The sequence below is a fragment of the Prionailurus viverrinus genome, chromosome E1, assembly GCF_022837055.1.
Source record: "Prionailurus viverrinus isolate Anna chromosome E1, UM_Priviv_1.0, whole genome shotgun sequence".
Taxonomy (NCBI): domain Eukaryota; kingdom Metazoa; phylum Chordata; class Mammalia; order Carnivora; family Felidae; genus Prionailurus; species Prionailurus viverrinus.
This window is the reverse complement of record NC_062574.1, coordinates 48,706,919-48,729,178: the sequence shown is the minus strand read 5'-3', so window position 1 is coordinate 48,729,178 and position 22,260 is coordinate 48,706,919. Positions and strand designations below refer to the sequence as shown.

Here is a 22,260-nt window from a genome sequence, read left to right as displayed (position 1 = left end):
GGCTGAGAGACCCTGGAGTAGACAAACCCCTGCCCATTCTGAGTCAGTATCGGGCCATCAGGACGACGAGACAGGACATGACTTACTGGGCAGGATGTCAACTGGGGAAGTGGAGAAGCCTCACTGCCCAATACCATGCTGCCCCTTTAAACTGATGGAGGCCCACCGTGTATTTCCAGAGGGAGAGAAACCAATATTCTTTATTTTATTTTGTTTTTTAATGTTTATTGTTGAGAGAGAAAGACAGAACACGAGCAGGGGAGGGGCAGAGGGAGAGAGGGAGACACAGAATCCGAAGCAGCTCCAGGCTCCGAGCCATCAGGACAGAGCCCGACGCGGGGCTCGAACCCATGAACGGTGAGATCATGACCTGAGCTGAGGCCTGATGTTCAACCGACTGAGCCACCCAGGCGCCCCGCCTTTCTTCATTTTAATGACAACCTGCGTGCGTCTTCCCGTCCTGCGCTGGGGATCAGAGCCCGTGCAGGAACGTCCACCGGGTCCAGACGCCCCGAAACCCATCCCCGGCGGGGCAGGCTGGCGTTCCCGGGCAAGGGCAGCCAAGCATCTGCCGCTTGCCGTTTGGGTCTTCTCTTACGACTTTCCAAACCAAACAGCTTCTTGGGAGGCACGTTGAAGTGTTTAAAAATGAGGCAATAAAATAAATCACTCGTTCTCGGAGGGCCGCCTGTTGGTTATTAGGCTGCATGTTTCTGCTGACGGAATGCTGACCCAGGAATGCCGATGGCAGGGCCTGGGGGCTGCACGCGACCTGCACAGGCAGGGGCAGCAGAGGTCGGCGGGCACGTGGGCCCTCTTCACATCCTCTCTCGGCCGGGGCGGGCTGTCACAGAAGGTGTCCGGGGTGGACCCCGGGCTAACTGGCATTTCTCCTGCACGACGTCAACGCTTCTGAGGCTCGAGTTGTCCACGGGCAGCTGCCAGCCGGCCCTGCCCTCCCCGGGCACTGGCTGATGCCCACCTGCTCCTTCCTGCCCCAACCAGCCGCAGCCCCTAAGGATTTCTCCAGAGAACTTTTTTTTAATGTTTATTTTTGAGAGAGACAGAGAGCGACAGCAGAGAGAGAGAGAGAGAGAGGGTGGGCAGGAGCAGGGGATAGGCAGACAGAATCCAAAGCGGGCTCCAGGCTCTGAAATGTCAGCACAGAGCTCGATGCAGGGCTCAAACTCACGAGCTGTGAGATCATGACCTGAGCCGAAGCCGGACCCTTAACCAACCGAGCCCCCCAGATGCCCCAAGAGGGCTTTTTTTTTTTTTTTTAAGAATTTTACTTTTAAGTAAATTCGGGCTCGAACTCACAACCTCCAGATCAAGAGTTGTGTGCTTCCGACTGAGCCAGCCAGGTGGCCCCAGGAGGGTTTTTAAGGGCTGGCAGTGAGCTTGGTCGAGCGGCCACGGAATCTAGAAAAGCACTCAGGATTAATCAAGTCATGGCGTCACTCTTGGCCCAATGTCAGATGCATCAGGGGTTTAAACGTGAAAAAATAAAACCATGAAAGCGCCCGAAGAAAATGGAGAAGAATTTCACACGGGGAAGTCCTTTCTGAGTTAAGAGGTAAAGCCCAGAAGCTGTTAAGGAAAGGAAAATAAACTTGATGTCGTAAAGATTAAAATTTTCTACTGGGGAACAAACGAACAGAAGTCCGAGCCACGTGACAAACAGAAGCCAGCTGCTCCCCGTCGCCGGCAGAGTTGAACCGGCCAGCTGGTGGCCTGGCAGGACCTGGCCGCCCCGCCCCCCACCTCTGGCCTCACCCCTGTACTTGTCAGCACGGGCTCCTTTCTGCAGCGGTGACGAGCAAACCCTGACGTAATGCAGCACAGATTTACTTCCACTCGTGCAAAGTCCCGGGGTCAGGCAGCTCCCCAGGGTAGGAGCCACGCGGCCACCCGGTGGCACCGCCCCCCAGAAGCGACATCGCCCGCTGGCAGGAGCTGGGCACGTGGCTTGCTGGCTGCAGGGGGCAGGGAGGTTCGGCCGGGCACGGGGCCTGGGGGACCGAGCTTCCCCTGCCATGGTCCCCCCCACTCCCCCTCTTTCGCTCACTCGTCCAGCTACACCCATGTCAATGCTGGGGCTCGAATGCGGTCCTGTGGCCTGTCCCGTGGCCTCTACGTGAGTTCCTCCCTCTTTCTAGAATGTTGTTCTCCTGGAAATCTGCTAGGCTGGCTCCCTCGCCTCCTTCGAGTGAGGCCTTCATTTCCCGGTCACCCTGTTGGAAGACGACAACCTCCCACGCCCGTCCCATCACCGTCGCTCGCCGCGCATCACCGTCCGGGACGGCATGCCGGGCGCGGTCCAGTCGGGAAAACTGAGATCAGGTGTCCCAAACAAAAAGATTTAATAGAGAAAACGGGCTACTCGGGTGCACGACTGGACAGGAACACCGTGGGACTCGCATCTGTGGGCCGCAGTGGCTCACCCCGAGGCGGTGGGGCTTCTGGAAGCTGGGCCTTGCCTGCGGCTCAGGGCACGGCACTCGACCGTCTGCGAGCACCGTCGAGGGCACTCGACCAGCTGCGGGGTCTGAGGGGGCCCAGTCTGGGGGCAGATCTCAGGGAGGGCCGGAGCCGGCAGTGTGCTGCACTTGGTGGGTCATGGTCAGGCCCGGGCTAGACTGCGAGGCTCTCGTTTCTAACCAGCGGCTCTACCCACCCTCCTAGAGCCGCCCAGCACGCAGTGGACGTGAACAAAGGCGGGCGTGAATGAATGGACCGATGGGTAGCTGGGAAAATAGCTGGACCCCAGGAGGACCGAAGGACGCTGTCCTGAAGACGTAAGGAGCGCTCTTCGGTCTGCTTCCTGGCAGCCGGATCAAGAAACAGACCCAGGAGGGGCGCCTGGGGGGCTCAGCCGGTTAAGCCCAGGTCATGATCTCACAGTTCCGGGGCTCGAGCCCCAGATCAGGCTCTGTGCCGACAGCTCAGAGCCTGGAGCCTGCTTCAGAGTCTCTGTCTCCCTCTCTGCCCCTTCCCCACTCACGCTCCATCTCTCTCAAAAATAAACATTAAAAAACAAAAAAACAAAACAAAAAACAAAACGGGCAGAAAACAGGAAGGGACATTTCCCCACAAAGGCCACCCCGATGGCAGATAAGCCGCGAAAAGATGCAGATCTGTGGGAACGGCCAAAATGGAAAACAGCGCAACACCCAGTGCTGGTGAGGATGTGGGGAGACTGGTCCTCTCACCAGCGGTGGGGATGGAACGTGACACGGCCTCTCTGGAAGGCAGTGTGGCAGCTTCTCGTGAGAGCAGACACGGAACACAGATGACGTGGTGTGCATGCACACGCGCGCGCGCACACACACACACATACACACACACACACACACGATGGAGAATTACTCAGCCATCAAAAAGAACGAAACCCTGCCATTTGCAATGATGTGGATGGAACCAGAATGTATTGTGCGAAGCGAAATAAGTCAACCAGAGAAAGACAAATCCCGTGTGATTTCCCTCATATGTGGAATTTAAGAAAAACAGATGAACATATGGCGGGGGGCGGGGCGGGGAAGAGAGGGAAACAAACCACGAGAGACTGTTAACGACAGGGAACAAACTGCACGTTGCTGGAGGGCCGTGGGTGGGAGACGGGCTGGACGGGTAACGGGAGTCAAGGAGAGCACTTGGGACGAGCGCTGGGTTTGCACGTAAGGGACGAATCACCGAATCCTACTCCGGAAACCATCACTGCGCTACACGTTAGCTGCAATTTAAATACTAAAAAGACGCCACCACATCTCGAGAATTAAAAAGAAAAGGAACCAGGCAAGCAATTACCGTACGACCCGGAAGTGCACTCCTGGGCTGTTATCCCAGAGACGGGGAAGCTTCTGTTCACGCAGAGCCTGGAGGTACACAAACCGGCTGTCTTCGCAGCACACAAAAACGGGGGGCAAGCCCGGGCCCGTCCGTGGGCGAAGGGCTGCAGACACGGGTGGGCGCGTGGTACTCGCTCCTCCGCCACGAGGCACGGGCCACCGACACGCATCACACCCCCGGGGAGTCTCCACGGAGGTGTGACGAGCGGAAAAGGCCAACTCCGAAAGGTTACAGGCCGCGTGGGCCTCCTCGCGTGGCGTTTTCGAGACGGCCACGTTCCCGAAGCGGCGGACGGTGGGGGTTGCTGAGGGCTGGGGACCGCGGGGACGGCAGGAGGCGAGGGCAGCCAGGAGAGGGCGACGAGGGACGGATCCCTGGGTTCTACTCCCGAAACCACTAGTACACTGGATGCTAACTGACTTGAATTTAGGTAAACACGTTTAAAATACAAATTGAAAAGAAAAAAAAAAGGCGACGCAGGGATCTCCGGGGAAGGTGGTGTTCTGTGCTTGGACTACGGTGGTGGGGGGCACGTGAACCTACACGGGGTAAAACGGTATGGAGACAAATACCCACCCGCCAAGGACACGGGGGGGTGGGAGAGGACAGGTGGGCTTGCGTCAGCTGGATGACCTGGGTGTGACTGACAGTGACTCACAGTTTTGCAGATGTCACCGCTGGGGGAAAGTGGGTAAAGGCCATAGAAGATTTTTGCTTTCGGTGTTATTTCTCCCAACTGCGTGTGACGGCATCTGTAATTATTTCAACACACAAAAAAAAAAAAAACCAAAAAAAAAAAAAAACAGGCACAAGGCTTCTCCTTCTTTACTATGACACCTGATTCAACTGATTCATTTGGATTTGCTATTGGAAAAAAATAACCCAGGGGCGCCTGGGTGGCGCAGTCGGTTAAGCGTCCAACTTCAGCCAGGTCACGATCTCGCGGTCCGGGAGTTCGAGCCCCGCGTTGGGCTCTGGGCTGATGGCTCGGAGCCTGGAGCCTGTTTCTGATTCTGTGTCTCCCTCTCTCTCTGCCCGCCCCCCCCCCCCCCGTTCATGCTCTGTCCCTCTCTGTCCCAAAAATAAATAAAAAACATTGAAAAAAAAAAATTAAAGGGGCGCCTGGGTGGCGCAGTCGGTTAAGCGTCCGACTTCAGCCAGGTCACGATCTCGCAGTCCGGGAGTTCGAGCCCCGCATCAGGCTCTGGGCTGATGGCTCGGAGCCTGGAGCCTGTTTCTGATTCTGTGTCTCCCTCTCTCTCTGCCCCCCCCCCCCCCGTTCATGCTCTGTCCCTCTCTGTCCCAAAAATAAATAAAAAACATTGAAAAAAAATTTAAAAAAAAATAAAATAAAATAACCCAGAGTGATGTCATCAGCAAAAAAAAAAAAAAAACCCAAATTTGCATTCTTACAGTGTGACTAGAAATGCTGGCTTCTGTACAGACTTGGGTCCCTGTTTAATTTGCCTCTGGGCCTTGGCGGCAGGAGGCGCTCAATGGCACTATGGTCTGAGCACGTCCACAGGCGGCTCGTCTGCTCAGTCATGGGACCCCATCCCTAATTAGCTCGGTCCTGCGGTCACAGAATCCACTCACCCGGTAGGGAGAAAATATTAATAGGCGCCTGTCACGGAATCGCAACAAAACCCGTCCTGCTTCGGTTTCCCACGCAGAACCCAGACCTGCCCTCTCTCTGGTTTCCAAGCACAAGGGCTTCCCGCCTGTCTGTCTGTGGGGGGGTCCGTGGGGACAGCAGAGAGCAGCGGTTCTGAACGCAGGCGCACCTCCCACCGTGGCCCCGAGGTTGTCTTGGAAACGTCCCAAGCCGGAAGCCGCCCACTCCTCTGTCTGCGGCCCCGGCAGGTGTCAGCCCGCCCGGAGGCTGAGAAGCAGGTGTGGGGCTCTCTCCTCCGCGGCCCAACGGTCGTGGGAGCCCAGGGGCCGGCACCGGACACGCGCACACCAGCGGCAGTGCCTTGACAGGTGTCCAGCCTGGGCCGAGGCCCCCAGGGCCGGGCACGAGGCAGGGCTGGTGCAGGACAGGAAGTAGGACACCGGCTTCTTGCGAGGCCACGCTCAGCAGGGACGACGTCCTCTGTCCTGAGATGAAGCCCATCCTCCTGACGCTACGTAGTGCCCGCTCTTTGCCCTTTGGTGAATGATGGGAGTTAACATCCCACGCCAGGACTGTGCGTGCAGCGTGTGTGTGTGCACGTGCGTGTGCGTGTGCGCACGTGTGGGAGCGCACACATACTCCCCTAGGTCACTGCTCACGATTTCTTTGGAAATGCGCTGGTGCGTGAAATCCGAAGCCTGAGGACCCCGGACGAGAAGCACTCTGGCTCCATTCCAGATCACAGGGGTCCCACCTACTGCCCTGGGAGGACCCGCCTTCTCCCGGAGGGGCCTCCCTGTATAACCCACTAACACTTCCCGTGGGACGGTACTGTGCTGGGCCCCGGTCCCACCCCCGAGCCACCCCCGAGCCCACAGAGAAGCTTCTAGAATGGGGCAACAAGCGAGATCCACAAAAGGTCTTGGCGTAGCACGGAGCCCGTGCGGGGTTCTCTCCTTCCCAGTGGGAGTGAAGGTCCCGGGCAGAGGGAACAGCAGGAGCAAAGGCGTGGCGGCTGGGCAAGCGTGGGGCGTGGGGGAGGGGACTGGAGCCGTGTGGGGCCAAGTGGGCCTGCAGCTCCTTTGCAAACAACACTGCCTCTAGGAAAAGGGATCGGCGTGGATTCTGCCGGGGAGCTTTAGACAGGCCTTGGTAGAGTCAACGCAGAATAAATTAATTTATCCGTCCGCGCCTCTGGACAACACTCGTGCACCTGGGCCCCGCTGCACGTTGGAGGCCGTGAATAACGGCAGTAAGCCAAGGTCTGCCCCCTGCACCCCAGCACGGCGAGGGGCACCTGCCACCATCACGATCCTGCTCCCCCTGGGCCAGCCCTGCCTTCCTGCTAGAGAACTCCACCCATGGCTCTGACCGGCAGGGCAGAGCTGAAGGAAGAAAAGACCATCAGTGGCCCGGCTGGGGGCGGGGGGATGTGCGTCTCCGATGTGGCCACAAGGTGGCATCGGGGGAGGACATTCCCTGGCCAGAGCCGCGGCTCCCTTCACCTTCGGCGGGCTGGGAAGGCTCCCGAGCTTGGATTGCACTCGGGCTGTGGCACCAGGACAGTCAGGACGCGCCTGCAGACTGGGTTCAACTCCACAGGGATCCAGACCGCTCTGCAGATGGGAGCTGGGAGCATCCTTTCCGCAGCCGGGCCTTCGCCCCTCGCCGGTCCCCAGAAATAGCCCAGGGACAGCAGGTGGCGGATTTGTCTCTCTCCTTCACGACCTCACGGCAGAGAGGTCGGGCTGGTGCATGAAGCTCAGTGATTCGAAGGTCCAAGGGCTCAGGAGTTGCTCCGTGGGTGCCAACACCGGTCCTGGTGGCCGAGTTCTTTGTTAAAGCCAAAGGCGAGGTCACAGCGGGACACTGTCCAGTTGCTTCTATCCGAAGCAGGGATGGGTTGTGGGCAGCACCTGCAATGGCAGGGCTCTTGTGGGGCCGGCCTCAGACCGTGTCCTGGAAAACAGCAGGGCGCTTCACGGTCACTCACCGCCAGCTGGTCTGCTCAGCTCTGCTGTCCTGTGCGCGTGCGTGGCCACCCACACAGGCTCGACCACGAGCCGCAGGTCACAGCAGTGATTTGGACAAAAGAAAGGAAGCCTGAGTCCCAGTGAAAGAGCCAGCGTTACCTTCCTTCAAGGCAAACCACCTGTCTAAAGCCCTAACTGAATGGGGTGCCTGGGGGGCTTAGTCAGTTAAGCGTCCGACTTCGGCTCGGGTCATGATCTCACGGTTTGTGAGTTCGAGCCCTGCGTCGGGCTCTGTGCTGACAAGTGGAGCCTGGAGTCTGCTTCTGATTCCGTGTCTCCTCTCTCCCTGCCCCTCCCCTACTCATGCTCTGTCTCTGTCTCAGAAATAAACATTAAAAACAATTAAAAAAAAAATAAAAATAAAAACAGAATAAAATAAAAAGTTTTCCAACACAGAGCTTGTAGCCAACAAGTACCACACTCTCCCCATCTGCGACCTCACTGGCCTCGGGCTGGCAGGTTAAGAGCCCTATAGCCCCCCATCCTCGGTCTCTCCCACCACCCCGGCGATCTGAGGCCCCATCGAGACTCCGCAGGAAGAGTATGTGGCCACCTGATTCCGACTTGCTGCAGGGACACCTGTGTGCAGTTTTGCTGGATGTAAATTCCTCGGCTTCCTCTTTCTTTCCCTGAAAATCCTAACTATTCCATTTCTTCCCACCTAAAGCTCAGCCTTTGAAAAGCCTGACCTCCCCCCGCCTTTTTGCCTCACCCTTACACTGCGGCCGCTTCGTTCATCTTCAAGACGCGTCCCCTTCTGAATGTCTTCTCCTTGGGGCGCCTGGGTGGCTCACTTGGTTGAGCGTCCAACTTCGGCTCAGGTGGTGATCTCGCGGTTCCTGGGTCTGAGCCCCGCGTCGGGCTCTGTGCTGCTTTGGATCCTCCGTCCCCATCCCTGCCCCTCCCCCAGCCTGTGCTCGCTCGATCAAAAATAAACATTTTAAAAGAAATAAATAAACGTCTTCTTCACTTTGGTCCTTCCTTTCTGATTCGTACAATCTTCCTCTTCGGCTCTTTTGGCTTCTCTTAAAGCCTGACCTGTTGTATTTTTCGGTTTGTGTCCTTCCAAGCCAGTTTTCATTTCTGAAGCGATTTCATTCATCTCTGATGCTTGGAGCGTCGCTGCATTTCCAGACTTTTCTAATGCACGCTTTCCTTTCACGTCTGTTTTCTTAGTGACTTTTAGTTCAGGAAAAAACACAAAACCCAGAAAACCCAGGAAACAGAAACCAGACTCAACACAGAGAACCAACCGGCGGTTGTCAGAGGGGGCGGGGGTGAGGAGGCACAGACCCCCAGTGACGCAGTCAGTCCTGGAGGCGAGCAGCACAGCACGGGGACTGCCGTAAGGACGCTGTGACGCTGTTGTACCCTGACAGGTGGCGAGCGTGCTCGCACAGAGCTTTGAGTCTGTATGTCGTACACACGAAACTATTAACACATCGTGTATTACCTTCCATCAGAAAGCCCAGTTCACGTCTGTCCATCGTCCAGGCACGTCCTTCTGGCGGGCGCTCCTTCTCTGGAGCAGACTATTCTCATTCTCAGATTTGTATGGACTTGACTTTGATGCTTTCTTTTCTTTTCTTTGAGGGCGCAAGTGAGCGAGGGCAGAGAGGGAGAGAGAGAGAAGCAGGGCTCACCAGATGCGGGACTGAAACTCACGAACCATGAGATCGTGACCCGGGCCAAAGTCGGATGCGTGACCGACTGAGCCACCCGGGCGCCCTGATACTTTTCTGATACTTAATTTTTATGTCAGATGATGTCATGAACTTCCAGAACAAAGCGGACTTTAAGAGAGCACTTCTAATTCTACAGAGTCCCCCCTTCTGCTGTTTTTGGGAAACTTAAAAAATGTCTATTCGCTTCCAGGGGTTTCCTGGCTCCTGCCCTGCGGCGGCCCAGCCCTTCTCTTTCCTTCCTGTCCCTCTCCTGATTACTTTTCATTCCGCTCCTGGCAGGCTTCCCTCAGTGTGGGGCCCTTCCTGGCAGGGAGCCCCGTCAGGTTGGCGCTGGGCGTGGCAAGGGCGTGGCTGCCCCACCCCTCGGACTCCTCACCGGCGGCCCTGGCACCCACCGTCGGAAGGGGCGCAGCCCGGGTCCAGCCCAGCGTCCCTCCTGGGCACCTGCCGGGTGGCCTGGGCCCTGCTCCCGTCAATCAGACACTCCACCACTGAACACGGGGGCCTCAGGGCTGTAGCTGGGTTGTGCGGATCCCCGACCCCCTAGTTTTGCTGTGAACCACGTCCACAGGGGCGTTTACCGTGGCAGAAGATAAACAACAGACTTTGCCACCTTAACCGTTTTTAAGCACACGACTCAGATGTCCTCGGGTTTGGGGCTTTGCAGTCTCGGTGCCGTTTTCCTACGGGGACGCCCCTACCCTCTTCCCAGAAGCCCTGCTTCCCAAAGCCCTGACTTGCGGATTCATCGGCTCTAGTCATGACATTTTACTGAGAACACCTCTGTCCTGCCCAGAGCGCCGAGGGGTGCCCCATGGCTGTGCTCGGCAACCAAGGGGAGCGACGTGCGTGAGGAGAAACACGTATCGCGCGTTTGGTGGCCCGACGTGACACGGTGACTGTTGTCCGGGACCTCCCGCTCCGTCGCCACGCTCTCTGCGACAGCCGAGGGATGGCCGCAGGGGACAGATGCTCGCTGGATTCTCACCTCCGCCGTCAGAGTCCGATGCTAAACCAAAGGCTTGGTAAAAGCAGGCCTGACCTGAAGACAGGGAGAGACCTCAGAGCACGAGATAATGGTGTAAACCCTGTGCTTCCTGCAGCCACAGGCTAAGGCGTCGAGGTCCTCGCGTTGCCAAGAAGAAGGGGACGGAGACCGTCACCGTCTCCTCTGCCGACAGACTCAGCACCCAGACTGAGCTCGCGACACGCAGACGCTCACACGCCTGCTGCCCATGCCACATCCCCGGCCGGTCCCCTCGGCCAGCTCCCACCCACCCTGACTAGAAAACCAAGTGACGGCTCCCGACCGAGGCGGCAGTCCGGCGCCCGCTCGGCCCTCCTGGGCCCTGCCACCCTGCACCGGCCGGCAACCAGCAGCGGGGGAAAGGGGGCCCAGGTTTCTGAAGGTCCACACCCGCCCATCTTCTTCCTTCTGAAGCCTCGGGATTAAAGGATCCGTTTTATTACTGAAGAAAGGGCGCATCGGATACCCTGCCCCCGGGCCAGGTTTGCCTTCACAGAGTCCAAGAAACCTACGGCAGGTCCTCTGACGGGAGTGAGGCAGCCGCCAGCCCCGGGTCGCCTCTGTGCGCCAGGCGCTCACAGCCGCGATCTGGCTCCTGCACCAGCTGGGCACTGCTCGGGAACTTCTAGAATACCAGCACGCTGGCTCCAGGTCGGCCTTGGCCCCCTGAAGTCTCCTAAGAACGTCAGCCTCTTCGAGGGAGACGGCCGCTCTGCATTTCACAGTAAGAAAGAGACATCCTTTTCTTTAAATGGTTCACGTTTATTATCGAGAACAGTAAAAAAATCTTTTAAAGACTATCAGTATTGTATTACCAAGAGTGAGGTAATATGTTTACAAAACATTTACAGAATTTGATATGCAAATAAGGAACTTAGGAAGAAAAAGGAGTTAAGACATTAGTAAAAGAAGGGAAGCCAAAAGAACCCTTAGTGCAGGGGAGAGGTGCGGGGCACTGACAGTCGGGGCTCGGTCCAGACCCGTGTGCCCGCGGCCCCTCCCGGGAGAAGCAGGTGCCGTGGCCGTGAGCCAGCCCTACAAACGTGCTCCGAACTCTCGGAGGCACTCAACTCCCTGGGGACAGGACAGGGACACTTCCGAGTCAACTTAAAAGGAACACATCTTCAGACTGGGGGAGGGGGTGGCTGCAACTCAAAGAGTTCTACAAACATCCCTGGGTTGAGGTGGGCTGTGGAGGGAAGTGTTTTCCTGACAGCTGGCAGCAAAATCGCCATCTGAGACACAGAGAGAGAGAGAAAGAGAAGGAAGGGACCACCTTCGGGTCCTTTAGGAAGGAGGAAGCGCTGATCGGAAGCAGCGCGGGTGTAAGCAACCCTCCCGTGCTTTCTGGAAACAAGGCTCTAGGTGCCAATGACGAGCGTATCTTTTCAAAGGAAGCCGGTGGCTGCGCCCCGGGAAGGCCGGCAGTCCCGGAGGGGCCCAGGGCTCAGCGTGCAGGCCACCCCGGAGCCACACTGACCGGGCGCCCCTCCCGCCTTGGTGCTCGCAGGGGAGCACAGCGCCCTCCACACGCTCCTCCACTGCGTGGCCACCCCACCTGGCCCCTCAGAGCAGACCGCGAGCACCGCGGCCCGGGACGCACGTGCCCCTCACGCACACCCAGAGCGGCCGCGTGGGTTTTGGCACGGATCTTTAAAGACACAGCCTCTTCCGACACCACCCGACACGTCACGTCCTTATCACAAATGCGAACCCGATGCAACCTGCAGTCGGATCTGTGAATGACCCGTGTTTCCCGTAAAAAGCCGAAAAAACCACGGGCCACCACGAGACGGACCGTGCTCTGTCGCCGGGGTCAGAAAGAAAACGTAAAAGGCAAAGCAAGCCCACGTTCTGATTTGCTTCTAGAAGAATCCCTTGTAACTTGGACTCACTTTCTACTTGCCCGTTTCTCCCCAGCATCGCACTGCTGCCCCCCCCCCCACCCGCTCAATGCCACCCACTCGTGCTCGGTCTCACACGCACACGCCCCCCCCCCCCCAGTACTGACTCACACACGCCCCTGCACGCGTTGACACGCGTCGACATGCACATGCGCCCCACTGCTGCCACAGGCACCCCCACGGTCACACCCACTCGCACCACTGCCACCCCCCACCCGCATGCCCGCACCCGCAAACACAGCCCCAAAGTCCACACTTCTACAAAACAGCGGGGCTCCCGTGGGCCGTGCGCTCTCCCGGAGCGGCCACACGGCGAGAACACGGTTGGCTGAAGTGGACACCGGACGATCTCAACGTGGCCAAAGCGACTGGGCCTTCAAAATACCCCTGCAGCGAGGAGAAGGACCACCGGGGCCCCGATGCTGTTAGGCTCTGAGGAGGCACCGGGATTAACGCTGGAGGGAGTTCTGAACCAGCGTCCGCAGGGAGAGAGGACGCCACGCCACGGGAAGAGGGCAAGAATCCCTTCCCTGTGGGTTCGCTTACAGAAAAATCCTGCTCTGAAAGTATCAAAAAGGTGTGAAAAGGAGGCAAGAGGAAGTGTTTAATGACGGCGGTGGTTTCCTGGCGTCGCGGGGGAGTCCCCGAGGGTCCCCTGACCGCGGACGCACCTGCCCGCGGGAGCAGAGCTGGGGCTCCCACCGGCTGCCCCCGAGGCCTCCCGGAGTAGCAGGTCTGCCCTGGGGAACGGGGGTCGGGGTCGGGGTCGGGGTGGGGGGGGAGGAGGCGGCCACTCAACCTGCGGGCCGGGTCGGCTGTGCGACGCGGGGTGGGGACCAGCTGGCAGCTTCCGCTCCGTGGAGGGGGGTGGCTCGTCTCTGAAGGACGGTGTGGGGACCCACCCGCTAACGGGCAGCGTGTGGAGGTTGTCGGAAACGTTTTTTGCATCAGCTTCGGAGACAAAGTCAACGTCTTAAGTGTACACGAGCTGCTCGCCTTTCGAGGGAGCCCTTGTGCTCTGGTTTGATTTTGTGCCCACTGTGTACAAAATCTATGGCTATCGAGTTAGAGTTAAAACTACCTGCCGAGAGGGTCTGGGGCGGAGGACTACGTCTGCCGGCTGGAGAGCTATCCGCTGCCTACAAGGGGACGAGTCGGCACAACGCGGCCGCCGGCAGGGGGCGGAGCGCGGCGGGCCGTCCGAGGAGGCGCGCTGTCCCCTCCGCGCACCGGGCACGGGCGTCGCGGCACTACCTGGAAACCATGGAGCCGCAGTGAGACTGGCTGGAGGACGTGGTGGCGGCGCTCAGCTGCGAGAACCCGCTGTGGCTGGACTCCAGGCTGGTCATGGAGCCCCTGCGAGCGGCACAGGGAGGGACGAGGCATCAGGACCCCGCGGCGGGCCGCCCCCGCTCTCGGCCGCCCCGCCCCCACCGCCCCCGCACACGGAGGACGTCGCGCGCCGGCCGCCCCGCTCGGCCCCCGAGGCCACGGCCACCCGTATGCGAGACCCGGCGGCCCCGGTGGGAGGGGAGCCCGTACCGGAAGTCCTCGGACCCGATCACCTCGGTGTAGTACATCACTTTGCACTTGTGGGACGACACCTGCAGCGAGGCCAGCACGTCGTCCACCCGGGGCAGGTTGGTGGCGGCACACGCGGGCATGCTGTGGAACTTCCACTGCAGGATGTAGAAGCCCGGCCACCGCGTCACGTGCGAGCCCTGGAACAAGTCGGGCGGTGCCGGCTGAGAGCTCACGTCGGAGCCCCTCCCCCACGCCCACCCCCCCGGCAGACGCCACCCGGAGGCTGGCCCCGGTCATCGCGCTCCGCAGTGACCGCGGGCCATCTCGGTGGGTGGCCCGCCTGCGGGCCCCGCGGCGAGGGCCCCGCTGGGCGCCGAGGAGGACCTGTGGCCTCACGGGGAGGACGGCCACAACAGGGGCAGGCGCCTGGGGGGCTGGGTGAGCTCAGGCCACCCTTCGCTCAGCCCTAAGGGGCTCAGAAAAGGTCATCTGACCAGGCGACACTCTCCTGGACCTGCTTGCAATCATCTACCTAGAGCATTCTGGTGAAAAGGATGTCAACCTAGGGGCGCCTGGAGGGCTCAGTTAAGCGTCTGACTCAGCTCAGGTCATGATCTCACGGCTTGTGAGTTCGAGCCCCGCGTCGCGCTCTGTGCTGACGGTTCGGAGCCTGGAGCCCGCTTCCGATTCTGTGTCTCCCTCTCTCTCTGCCCCTCCCCCGCTCGTGCTCGGTCTTTCTCTCTCTCTCAAGAATAAATAAACACGAAGAAAAACCTTATAAAGGGTGTCCATCTAAAGTAGGACTCAACGTCAACGTGGGAAAATGACCGGAGCCTCACCTTCAACTGTCCGTTACTTTTAAAACAGAGTAAAAGCCTCTCTTTTACTCTACTTCTCAGACCAAACACTGACAGGCTTATCCCTGAAAACTGTAAAGGCAGCAAAATTACTCATCTATTATGCAGGCTAGAAGCGCCCAAGGACCACTGTTCTTAGTACAAGCACTGAAAATAACCGGCCACGACTTAACAGATGAACCGACAGAGCATTTTTAAACGAATTAGAATGCTCAGTAACGACAGCGGATAGCTCCCGAAGCACGTGCCTCTCCCCCTGCTGATTTAGGGCACTCTTCCTCTCCGCGGAAGCCTGCATCCAGCTGTACAAGTGCACAGAATGCCTCTCCCTTTCCCTCCACATCACTTTCATGAAAAGAACTTCTAAAAAAACCTCATGCACTTCAGATCCAAGTCATGGATTCAGTCCAGAACCATCTCTCAGGTCTGAGTTTTCTTCGGGGTCTCACTTGGCTTCCTGAGAGTCGTCCTGACCGGAACGGAAGCCGGACACAGCTACGGGCTCGCCCGCGGATACACCGCGCCAGCCACGCGGGGCATCGGTGAAGCCCGAGAGCCCTCCTTTGCGAGACGAAATACGCAAGCCGCAGGGAATCCCGGACGGGCCTACCTGCACGCTCTCCCCTTCTTTGCAGATCAGAGGGGACTCGACCATGCTGTAGTCACGGCCCGGCTGCCAGACCCGGTCTATCAGCTGCACGTTGTTCCCTCCCGGGGAAGTGATGCTGTGCGCCCCCAGGGAGTCCTTTTTGGGAGGCTGGGGCGACCTCTTGGAGTGGTAGATGTTGAAGACGATGTCCCCTTTGCACACGTCAAAATCCCAAGTGATCACCGAAGAGGCATCCACAATCTGAATGAGGATCTGGAAGAAGAGGTTGCATGAGGCGACCAAGGGAAGCACGAGGCCGCCCCCCTCCGCCCCCGCCCTGTGCTGCCACTGCCACTGTGGTGGCTTCGTCTCCGGAGGGGCTTTCTGGCCCAGCGGTGTGGGGAGGGAGTCGTGGGAGGAAGGCAGACGTGTCACGTCGGCCGTCTCTTCACCCACATCCCCCTTCCGGCCACCCAGCCTTCCGGCTCTCCCTTCTTTCGACCAATGGCCCCCGCTCCAGGTCAAGCTCTGTGCTCTTCGCTGGCTGCCCCCACGGCCCAAGACTTCCCACTGCACGAGCCTCAGCGCTCGCAACACCGGGCCCTGGCTGTCAAAATGCCTTAGCCACACAGAACAGAAGGAACTCAACACGGTACAGAAGTGGTTCCGCGGGTCGCTCTAGGCTGGCCAGCACAAGGAAGGTGCCGGAGAAGGCGCAAGCGGAACAGAGGGCACGTGGAGGAACAGAAGGAAACGTTCCGGGCAAGCGGAGGGAACAGAGGCTCGCAAGGCACGGTGGCAGCCAGCGCAGTCGGGGGAGAAAAGAGCCACGTGGCATGGGGCAGGGGAGGCGCCCCGGGGACCGAGCGCCAACCTAAAACCCGAACTTCCTAACTGCGCGCCCGTATAAAGTTTCCCAGTAGGGGATGATCAAAGTTACATAGTTCAGAACATGACTACGGGAGGGACGTGAGAATTGAAGCCAGCTGTGCGAGGCTCTGTGTTCGCTCGGAAACCTCAGCCGGGGCCGGGGCCCCCTCTTCCCGGGAAGAGCCTTCTGCTCGTCGTCAGGCAGACTCTTCCCTCCTCACCACAGAAATACCACTCCGGAATTTCCCGAAAGAGCAGATTCCAGGAGCACCGGAGCCCTTTGTGGGAACCGCGGTTCCCTTCCTGCTGCGAGGCGGCTCCCCAGGGGCACAGCTCTCCCGAGAGGCACCCCGTCTGCCCACGGGCCCCCTCCTTCCCGCGCTCATGAGGGGGACACTGAACTCAGCCTTCGTTTCAGGGGTGTCACCATCCTCGATTTGTGTTTTACTTCATCCCCAAAGCAAGTTCTGGTGCTGTGACACAGAAGACGTTCCCACTTCCACAGATACCCCGTGACTCTCAAGAAACGTCAGGTGTCACCGAATTCTGTGCCACAGACAAGACGGGGTCACCGGAGAAACGAGAACTCCGCCTCCTCGAGCCTGGTCTCCGTGCAGGAGATCAATATAAATAATCCTGAAGGCAAAGCCCTGAGAATTCGAGATCTCCCTACAGAATCTAGGAATGAGGCACACCTAATGTGCCTCCGCTTGTTCGAGCACAGTGACGGTCCCTGTCCGCCCTGCAAGTGACAGGCCGGCCATTCCAGGACACACACCAGCAAGGACAGATGGTGGGTGGCGGTAAGGGGTCAGCTCCCGGCCACCGGCTGCGGCCTGAGCCCGCAGCCCCTCCTCGCTGACCCCTCGCTGGGAGCCCAGGGCCGCCGTCCTCGGCAACAACCCTCGAGGTGGAAAGCTGCCCGGAGCTCAGGAGGGGGGCTCGGTTGGGAGCCCTCACAGCTCAGGCCGCTCACAATTGTCGTCAGAGGACACACCGCGTATACAAAACACAGGCGCACTCTTGCTTCCGCACCAGAGGGGACAGCAAGAAGGGAAGAGAAATGTGCTTTCTCCTCACTCTGCTTGACTTATAAAAACGGGCAAATTCCTTAAAATCTAAACCACCAAGGCCCGGTCAGGAAAAAAGAGAAATGAAACCGGCCCTATGTAATCGCTGAACGAACCAAACTGAGGAGTCAAACATCTTCCACAGGAAAGAGTTTCCACGTGCCCCTCTCATCCCTGCGCTAAGAGGTTATCCAGTAAAACAGAGGTCGGGAGGCCTGATCTCCTTCCGAGCACAGATGCCTTGAGAGACGCCTGCCCTTCAGTGTAGACATGTGCCTCAACTACAGATTTAAAAAAACAAACAAAAAAAATCTAAAGACAACAACCAGAGAAAACATCTGATTTTCCTGAACTAAATCCTATTCGGAAGGCCGCCCGAAGAATTTCTCCCTGGGGAGAGGGGCCCCCACCGCCCTGGGCCGTCACCGCGGAGGGCGCACCTCGTGCGGGGCTCCCTTGAAGACGCTGGCAGACTGGTAGATGGTCTCGGTGCACAGCTTGAGGTCTTCGTTCTCCAGCTCCTCCGCGGTCCTGTACAGAGATTTGGGAACCAGTCCGCCCTCGGGCACCTCACACTGGAAACAGAAACGTGGCAATAAAAGCTGTGCCCGCACACGGGGACCCCCCCCCCCCTTGAACACCAAACACTCCGGCGAGGGCCACATCCCAGCGTGCTCGACTCCTCCGGGCCACTCGGGAAACGGAAAACACTGGCGAGGTCGAAAAACGTTGTGTGCGATTTAGCCAAAGGATTTTAGAACCTCTTAAATACACGTGTCATACTTTAAATGAGAACAAGTTGAAGCTGATTTAGCACAGATTTCACACGCGTATTTACAAGGTAAATTACTAAAGCTCGTTTGTGTAAGAATCGCCAAGCATTCACACGGCACCGTGAAGAGGAAACGTTACGTTCAGAAAAGCTGGATTCTCGGCAACTACAGGCATCTCTTTATTACGTGCAATTACCGTCAATACACACGTAACCAGCGGTGAGAGCTTTGTGTCTGACCCGGATCAGAGGATCCGTCCACAATGCCAGACAAAAAAATAACAAAGGAGAGCTTCTTCTGAAGCCGCTGCAAACAGGCTAAGTTGAACTAGAATCTGTGTATTTCATAAACTTCCTCGTCGACCTCGACAGAGTGACCCAGCACTCAAGTTCACAGCATCTTAGCAGCTCTCGCACCATCGGCCCCGGGAGGCGAGGACACAGGGAACCCACACGACGGTGTCCGGCCGGCAGTGCGGCCAGCCTGGAGACCTATCCCGGCATGACGTCCTGTTAGGGGACATCGGAGCGCCGAGTGCGAGAAGCACAGCGTGCAGGGACACATGACAGCCGGGAGAGCCTCAGGCGCCGGAGCCCGGACGCGTGGACAGAAGAGGACTCTCAGCCCGGTAATCGCATCACGGTGGTCGGTGCCTGACAAACGTGGTCCGATCCGCCGTGAGCCAGGCCTCCCTCCAGCTCACAACGGAAGGACCGGCCACTCGGGACCGTTCTCATGTAACGCGAGCCGTCTGTAGGATGCTACATGCCTGACCTCCCGATTCAACGTCACGGCGCCTGGTGAGGGGGGCCCTGTAGTTCGCTTACCCCTCGCACCGCGACGCTGCCTGCAATTCCTGAGCGCGGGACCCACGACCTGAAAGCTGGATCCGAATGCTGTTCAACCTCCTCCACCCATCCCGAAAGATTCCCCCGAAAGCCCAGTTCGTTAGCTCATAAACGCACGCGTCAGATCCAGTGTGTACGTACCCGAAGCGGGTAACTTTATTTACCGTGAGGATGACAGAGATCCTTCCTCTAACGAGAGCCTGACCCCCCTCTGGCTCCGGCTGTCACTTCGGGAAGCCACCTGCGCCTCCGCAGGTCTCTTTCGCCCTTGTGTCATGCCCTGGGGCTGTAAGGTCCTCAAGGACCCCTCCTCACAGTTCAGGGCACACAAGAGGAGGTGTCTGCCCGAGAAGCTAGCAACTCAATGTATTAAAACCCCGATTACAGAGAAGAAGTGGTTCTCTTAACGTATCCCCTTTGAAATGTTATCCTGATTTACAGTCCGGGGGGAAATCTTGGAGAATCATCTGGAGTTAAGTGTTTTTATAAAACGCACAGCTTTCCCCCGACAGGTAAAAGAAATCTGACCCACCCGAAGCTGAGTGAATAAAGCAAGCCGTAATTAAATTAGAGTCTAAAACGAATCCTCATTAGCATTTAACGACGAAGAAACGGGCATGTTATCGACCATCACTTACGTGGTTCTATTTAGTTTAACTCTGGGTCAGAGAAATGTCAGCCAAAAGAAAGACAATACTCCCAACTAAAGGTTCTGAAAATCATCTGTACCAACCAACGCCCACCCTCCCTACCCCTGTAAAGCGGCCAAACGTGTAACTACTTGCCTAAATACGTACCATGCACTCCCCGCTCAGGAAATCTGGAATAATCTCTTTATCGATGTAATCCAGCAGGCCGCCAGGACCCTGGTAGTCATTTCCTGCGTAAATCAGGAATTTCCTTCTGGTGTTGTCATCGATGAATGGACTAACCTGTAGGTAACGAGAAGACCGTGCGGTCATCTTTGCTTGGCCGTCCGATTCCCAAAGATTAAAATGACAACGTGACAGTATGGGGGGGGGGGGGGGGGCGGGGAAGGGAGTCTGATGCACGGAAAGTCTGTCCGCGTGACAGAAAGACGCTCGGGCATTCTTTCTTCCCTTCACCGGTTTGAGAGACTGCGTATCTTTCCACGTTTATTTTGTTATTTCCCAGCCAGCTAAGGCTAAGGGTCAGGGACACACGCACGCGGATGCACGCACGTCCGCCTTCCAAGTGGCTCGTCGTTTCTGCAAAGCGGCGTCCAGACCTACCAGCGTCCAGAGGACGGGAAACACCCTGGGGGCGCGAAGAATGAGGAGGCGGCCGAGCGTCTCGGGGTAGTTGGCCTCGACCACCTCTATGATGCGCAGCAAGGCCTTGACGCCGGGTCTCCACAGGTGGCGCATGTTCAGACCCTCCAGGTCCACCAGGCAGGTCCACGAACTGTAAGGGCGTGCAGACGTGTGTCACTCGCCAGACGGCACACTCGCCAACCGCGTCCCAAGCGACTGCTACTGTTTTCTCGTTTCGATACTGGGCAACAGCCCTGTACACACATTAACACAAGTCCACCAGTCTCGAAAAACCAAAGTGTCGCGCACCGTGTTTCTATCTACTCGCGGCAAGCACGCGGGATCGGTGCGGTGGGACCAACCCCCGAGACGGCAAAGCATCAGCGGCTCATCGACCATCGCCACCTCACCCGGGCACACACGTGACCCAGCACCACGAGGTGACGTGTCGTGCTTGACCCGCTGCGCGGCCTCTGCTGACCCAACGGGGCACGGGCCCGGCTTTCTAATGCGCGCTGTGGCGAACCACAATAAGCTATTCTTCCGCAAGGATCTGAGTCCGGTGCGGCCTCAGGAGCCGAGACTACAGCAGGGAACGGAAAACCCTCGAAACTCCTTCCTGTCATGGCGGAACTTGCGTTCCAGTTAGCCTGCCGTCCCCTTCTGGTGTCAGCCTCTGGACCGCTGCACATTCTCAGAATGGTCTACCAGAGCTACAAGTATGGTTTAGAAATGCAGAGTAAGTTTTTTGCACCCCCGGGGGCTCCCCCCACAAGGACCGTGCAGACTAACCAGACAGGCCGACCCACTCAGAGCGAGGGGACAGCAATGCCTCGGGGTCAAAAATACCAAAACCCAGCACCTGTCCCTCCCAACTAACCGTATTACACGGTTATCCTTCTTCGGCCTTTGAGTACGCTGTAGAAAACAGGCTACTATTTAGATTGGGTTCTAAAACCCTAAAAGCGTTAACAATCAAACCAGACTTGGGTCCTAAAAGCCAACCAGAAATATTTAACTTGTACTCTCAATAAGCTGGAAGGGAAAACAAAATCAACGTCTACCTGATAGGTCGACCAAAGACTTTTGTGTTTTCCTCACACCGTCTCAGCCCTTCTTCGTTTATGGAGAGAACCTATGTGAAAAAGGGCCATAAAAAACCCACGATTAGCCTAAGCAACACCACCGTGTCAAGCTAGGAACCAAAGGGACAATAACAAAGCCCGTTTTAGGCAAGCGGGTCAACCGACAGAGTCATCGGTTTAGATTTTATGACACGTTCATGCACACACGACCTGTGGCTGACAGAGAATCTCTCTCTCTCCCCACAGGGGGCGAGCACTGTCCTCTGGGCGAAGGTGACAGCTACGTCCCGTGAGATCGGAGCTAGGTGTCACCGGATGGGCAGGGAGGGCGTGCCCCGCTGACCCGTCTCTGGAATCGGCGCCTCTGGGGTAGGGGGGGGGGGGGGGGGGGCGGGTAGCTGCGAGCAGGGGAACGTTCAGCCACACGCAAATCCACAAGGAAGGGCAGCATGAGAGCAGACTGGAAGCGCGGCTGAGGGGACTCTCTGGTCTGGATTCACTTCCCCTGGAGACACAGTCTATCCGCATCTTTATGTGCACGAGCGCGTAGATGCGGCCACGCGCGTGTGCACGTGTAAACGCTCGCAGGGTGGCGGGGCCGACAGAATACGCGACGAGATGCCAACGACAGATATTCGAAGACCGTGGGATCACCGAGGTGTCTTTTAAAGTTTTCGTTTGTTTTTTAGTTTAAGGACAACACTCTTCTCCTAACTGCCCGCACTGTGGAGGCTGAAGGGGCAGGGGGGAGCCCGGGGTCCAGGGGCGGGAAGGAAGCATTTCTAATGGCTCAGATGGGAGATGCTAACCCCCCCTCCCACCCCCCGGTGAGGCCGTGCTGGGGAAAAGAATACCATGAAGAGGTCTGACCTGAGTGAGACACATCTCAAAAGGAGGAGGGGGGAGGGAGCAATTCGGTGGAAAAAGAGGGCTCAAAATCGGCCCCAAGAAGCCATCCTGAGTGGCCACGGTGATTTTTCGTTCACGCTTTCCTGTGAAAATTATCTCTAGGGCTCCCGGGCCCTCTTCTGAAATTCTAAAAACATACTGAGAGAATTCCTTTCCTGATTGCAAACGCACTCCACGCTCGCTCTAAGGGGACAGTTGTGACGGTCGGAAGGGCGCGGCGGCCTCCCCGGGAAGCACTTACGTATCGCAGCAAAGCCTCCTCCCCGAGCGCTCGCACCAAACCCTTGGTGTCCATCTGCCCCAGCCTGAGCACGTAGAGCGGCCGGCCGTCTACGGAGGGAAGGAAAC

The 22,260-nt window shown here is 57.9% G+C and overlaps 1 protein-coding gene across 2 annotated transcripts in view; it reads right to left on the bottom strand.

The window, feature by feature from the left end:
• Positions 1 to 10,950: 10,950 nt before the first annotated feature.
• Positions 10,951 to 22,260, bottom strand: part of SEC14L1 (SEC14 like lipid binding 1) — a 52,152-nt gene continuing 40,842 nt past the window's right edge. For both annotated transcript variants that reach the window (XM_047833680.1, XM_047833681.1), the window contains 8 exons: positions 22,154 to 22,242; positions 20,983 to 21,053; positions 19,898 to 20,069; positions 19,442 to 19,576; positions 17,464 to 17,598; positions 15,105 to 15,356; positions 13,656 to 13,834; positions 10,951 to 13,469 (listed from right to left, as the gene is read on the bottom strand). In XM_047833680.1, coding sequence (XP_047689636.1) covers positions 13,364 to 13,469; positions 13,656 to 13,834; positions 15,105 to 15,356; positions 17,464 to 17,598; positions 19,442 to 19,576; positions 19,898 to 20,069; positions 20,983 to 21,053; positions 22,154 to 22,242 — 1,139 coding nt within the window. In that variant the 3' untranslated portion in view covers positions 10,951 to 13,363. The remainder of the gene's footprint in view (positions 13,470 to 13,655; positions 13,835 to 15,104; positions 15,357 to 17,463; positions 17,599 to 19,441; positions 19,577 to 19,897; positions 20,070 to 20,982; positions 21,054 to 22,153; positions 22,243 to 22,260) is intronic.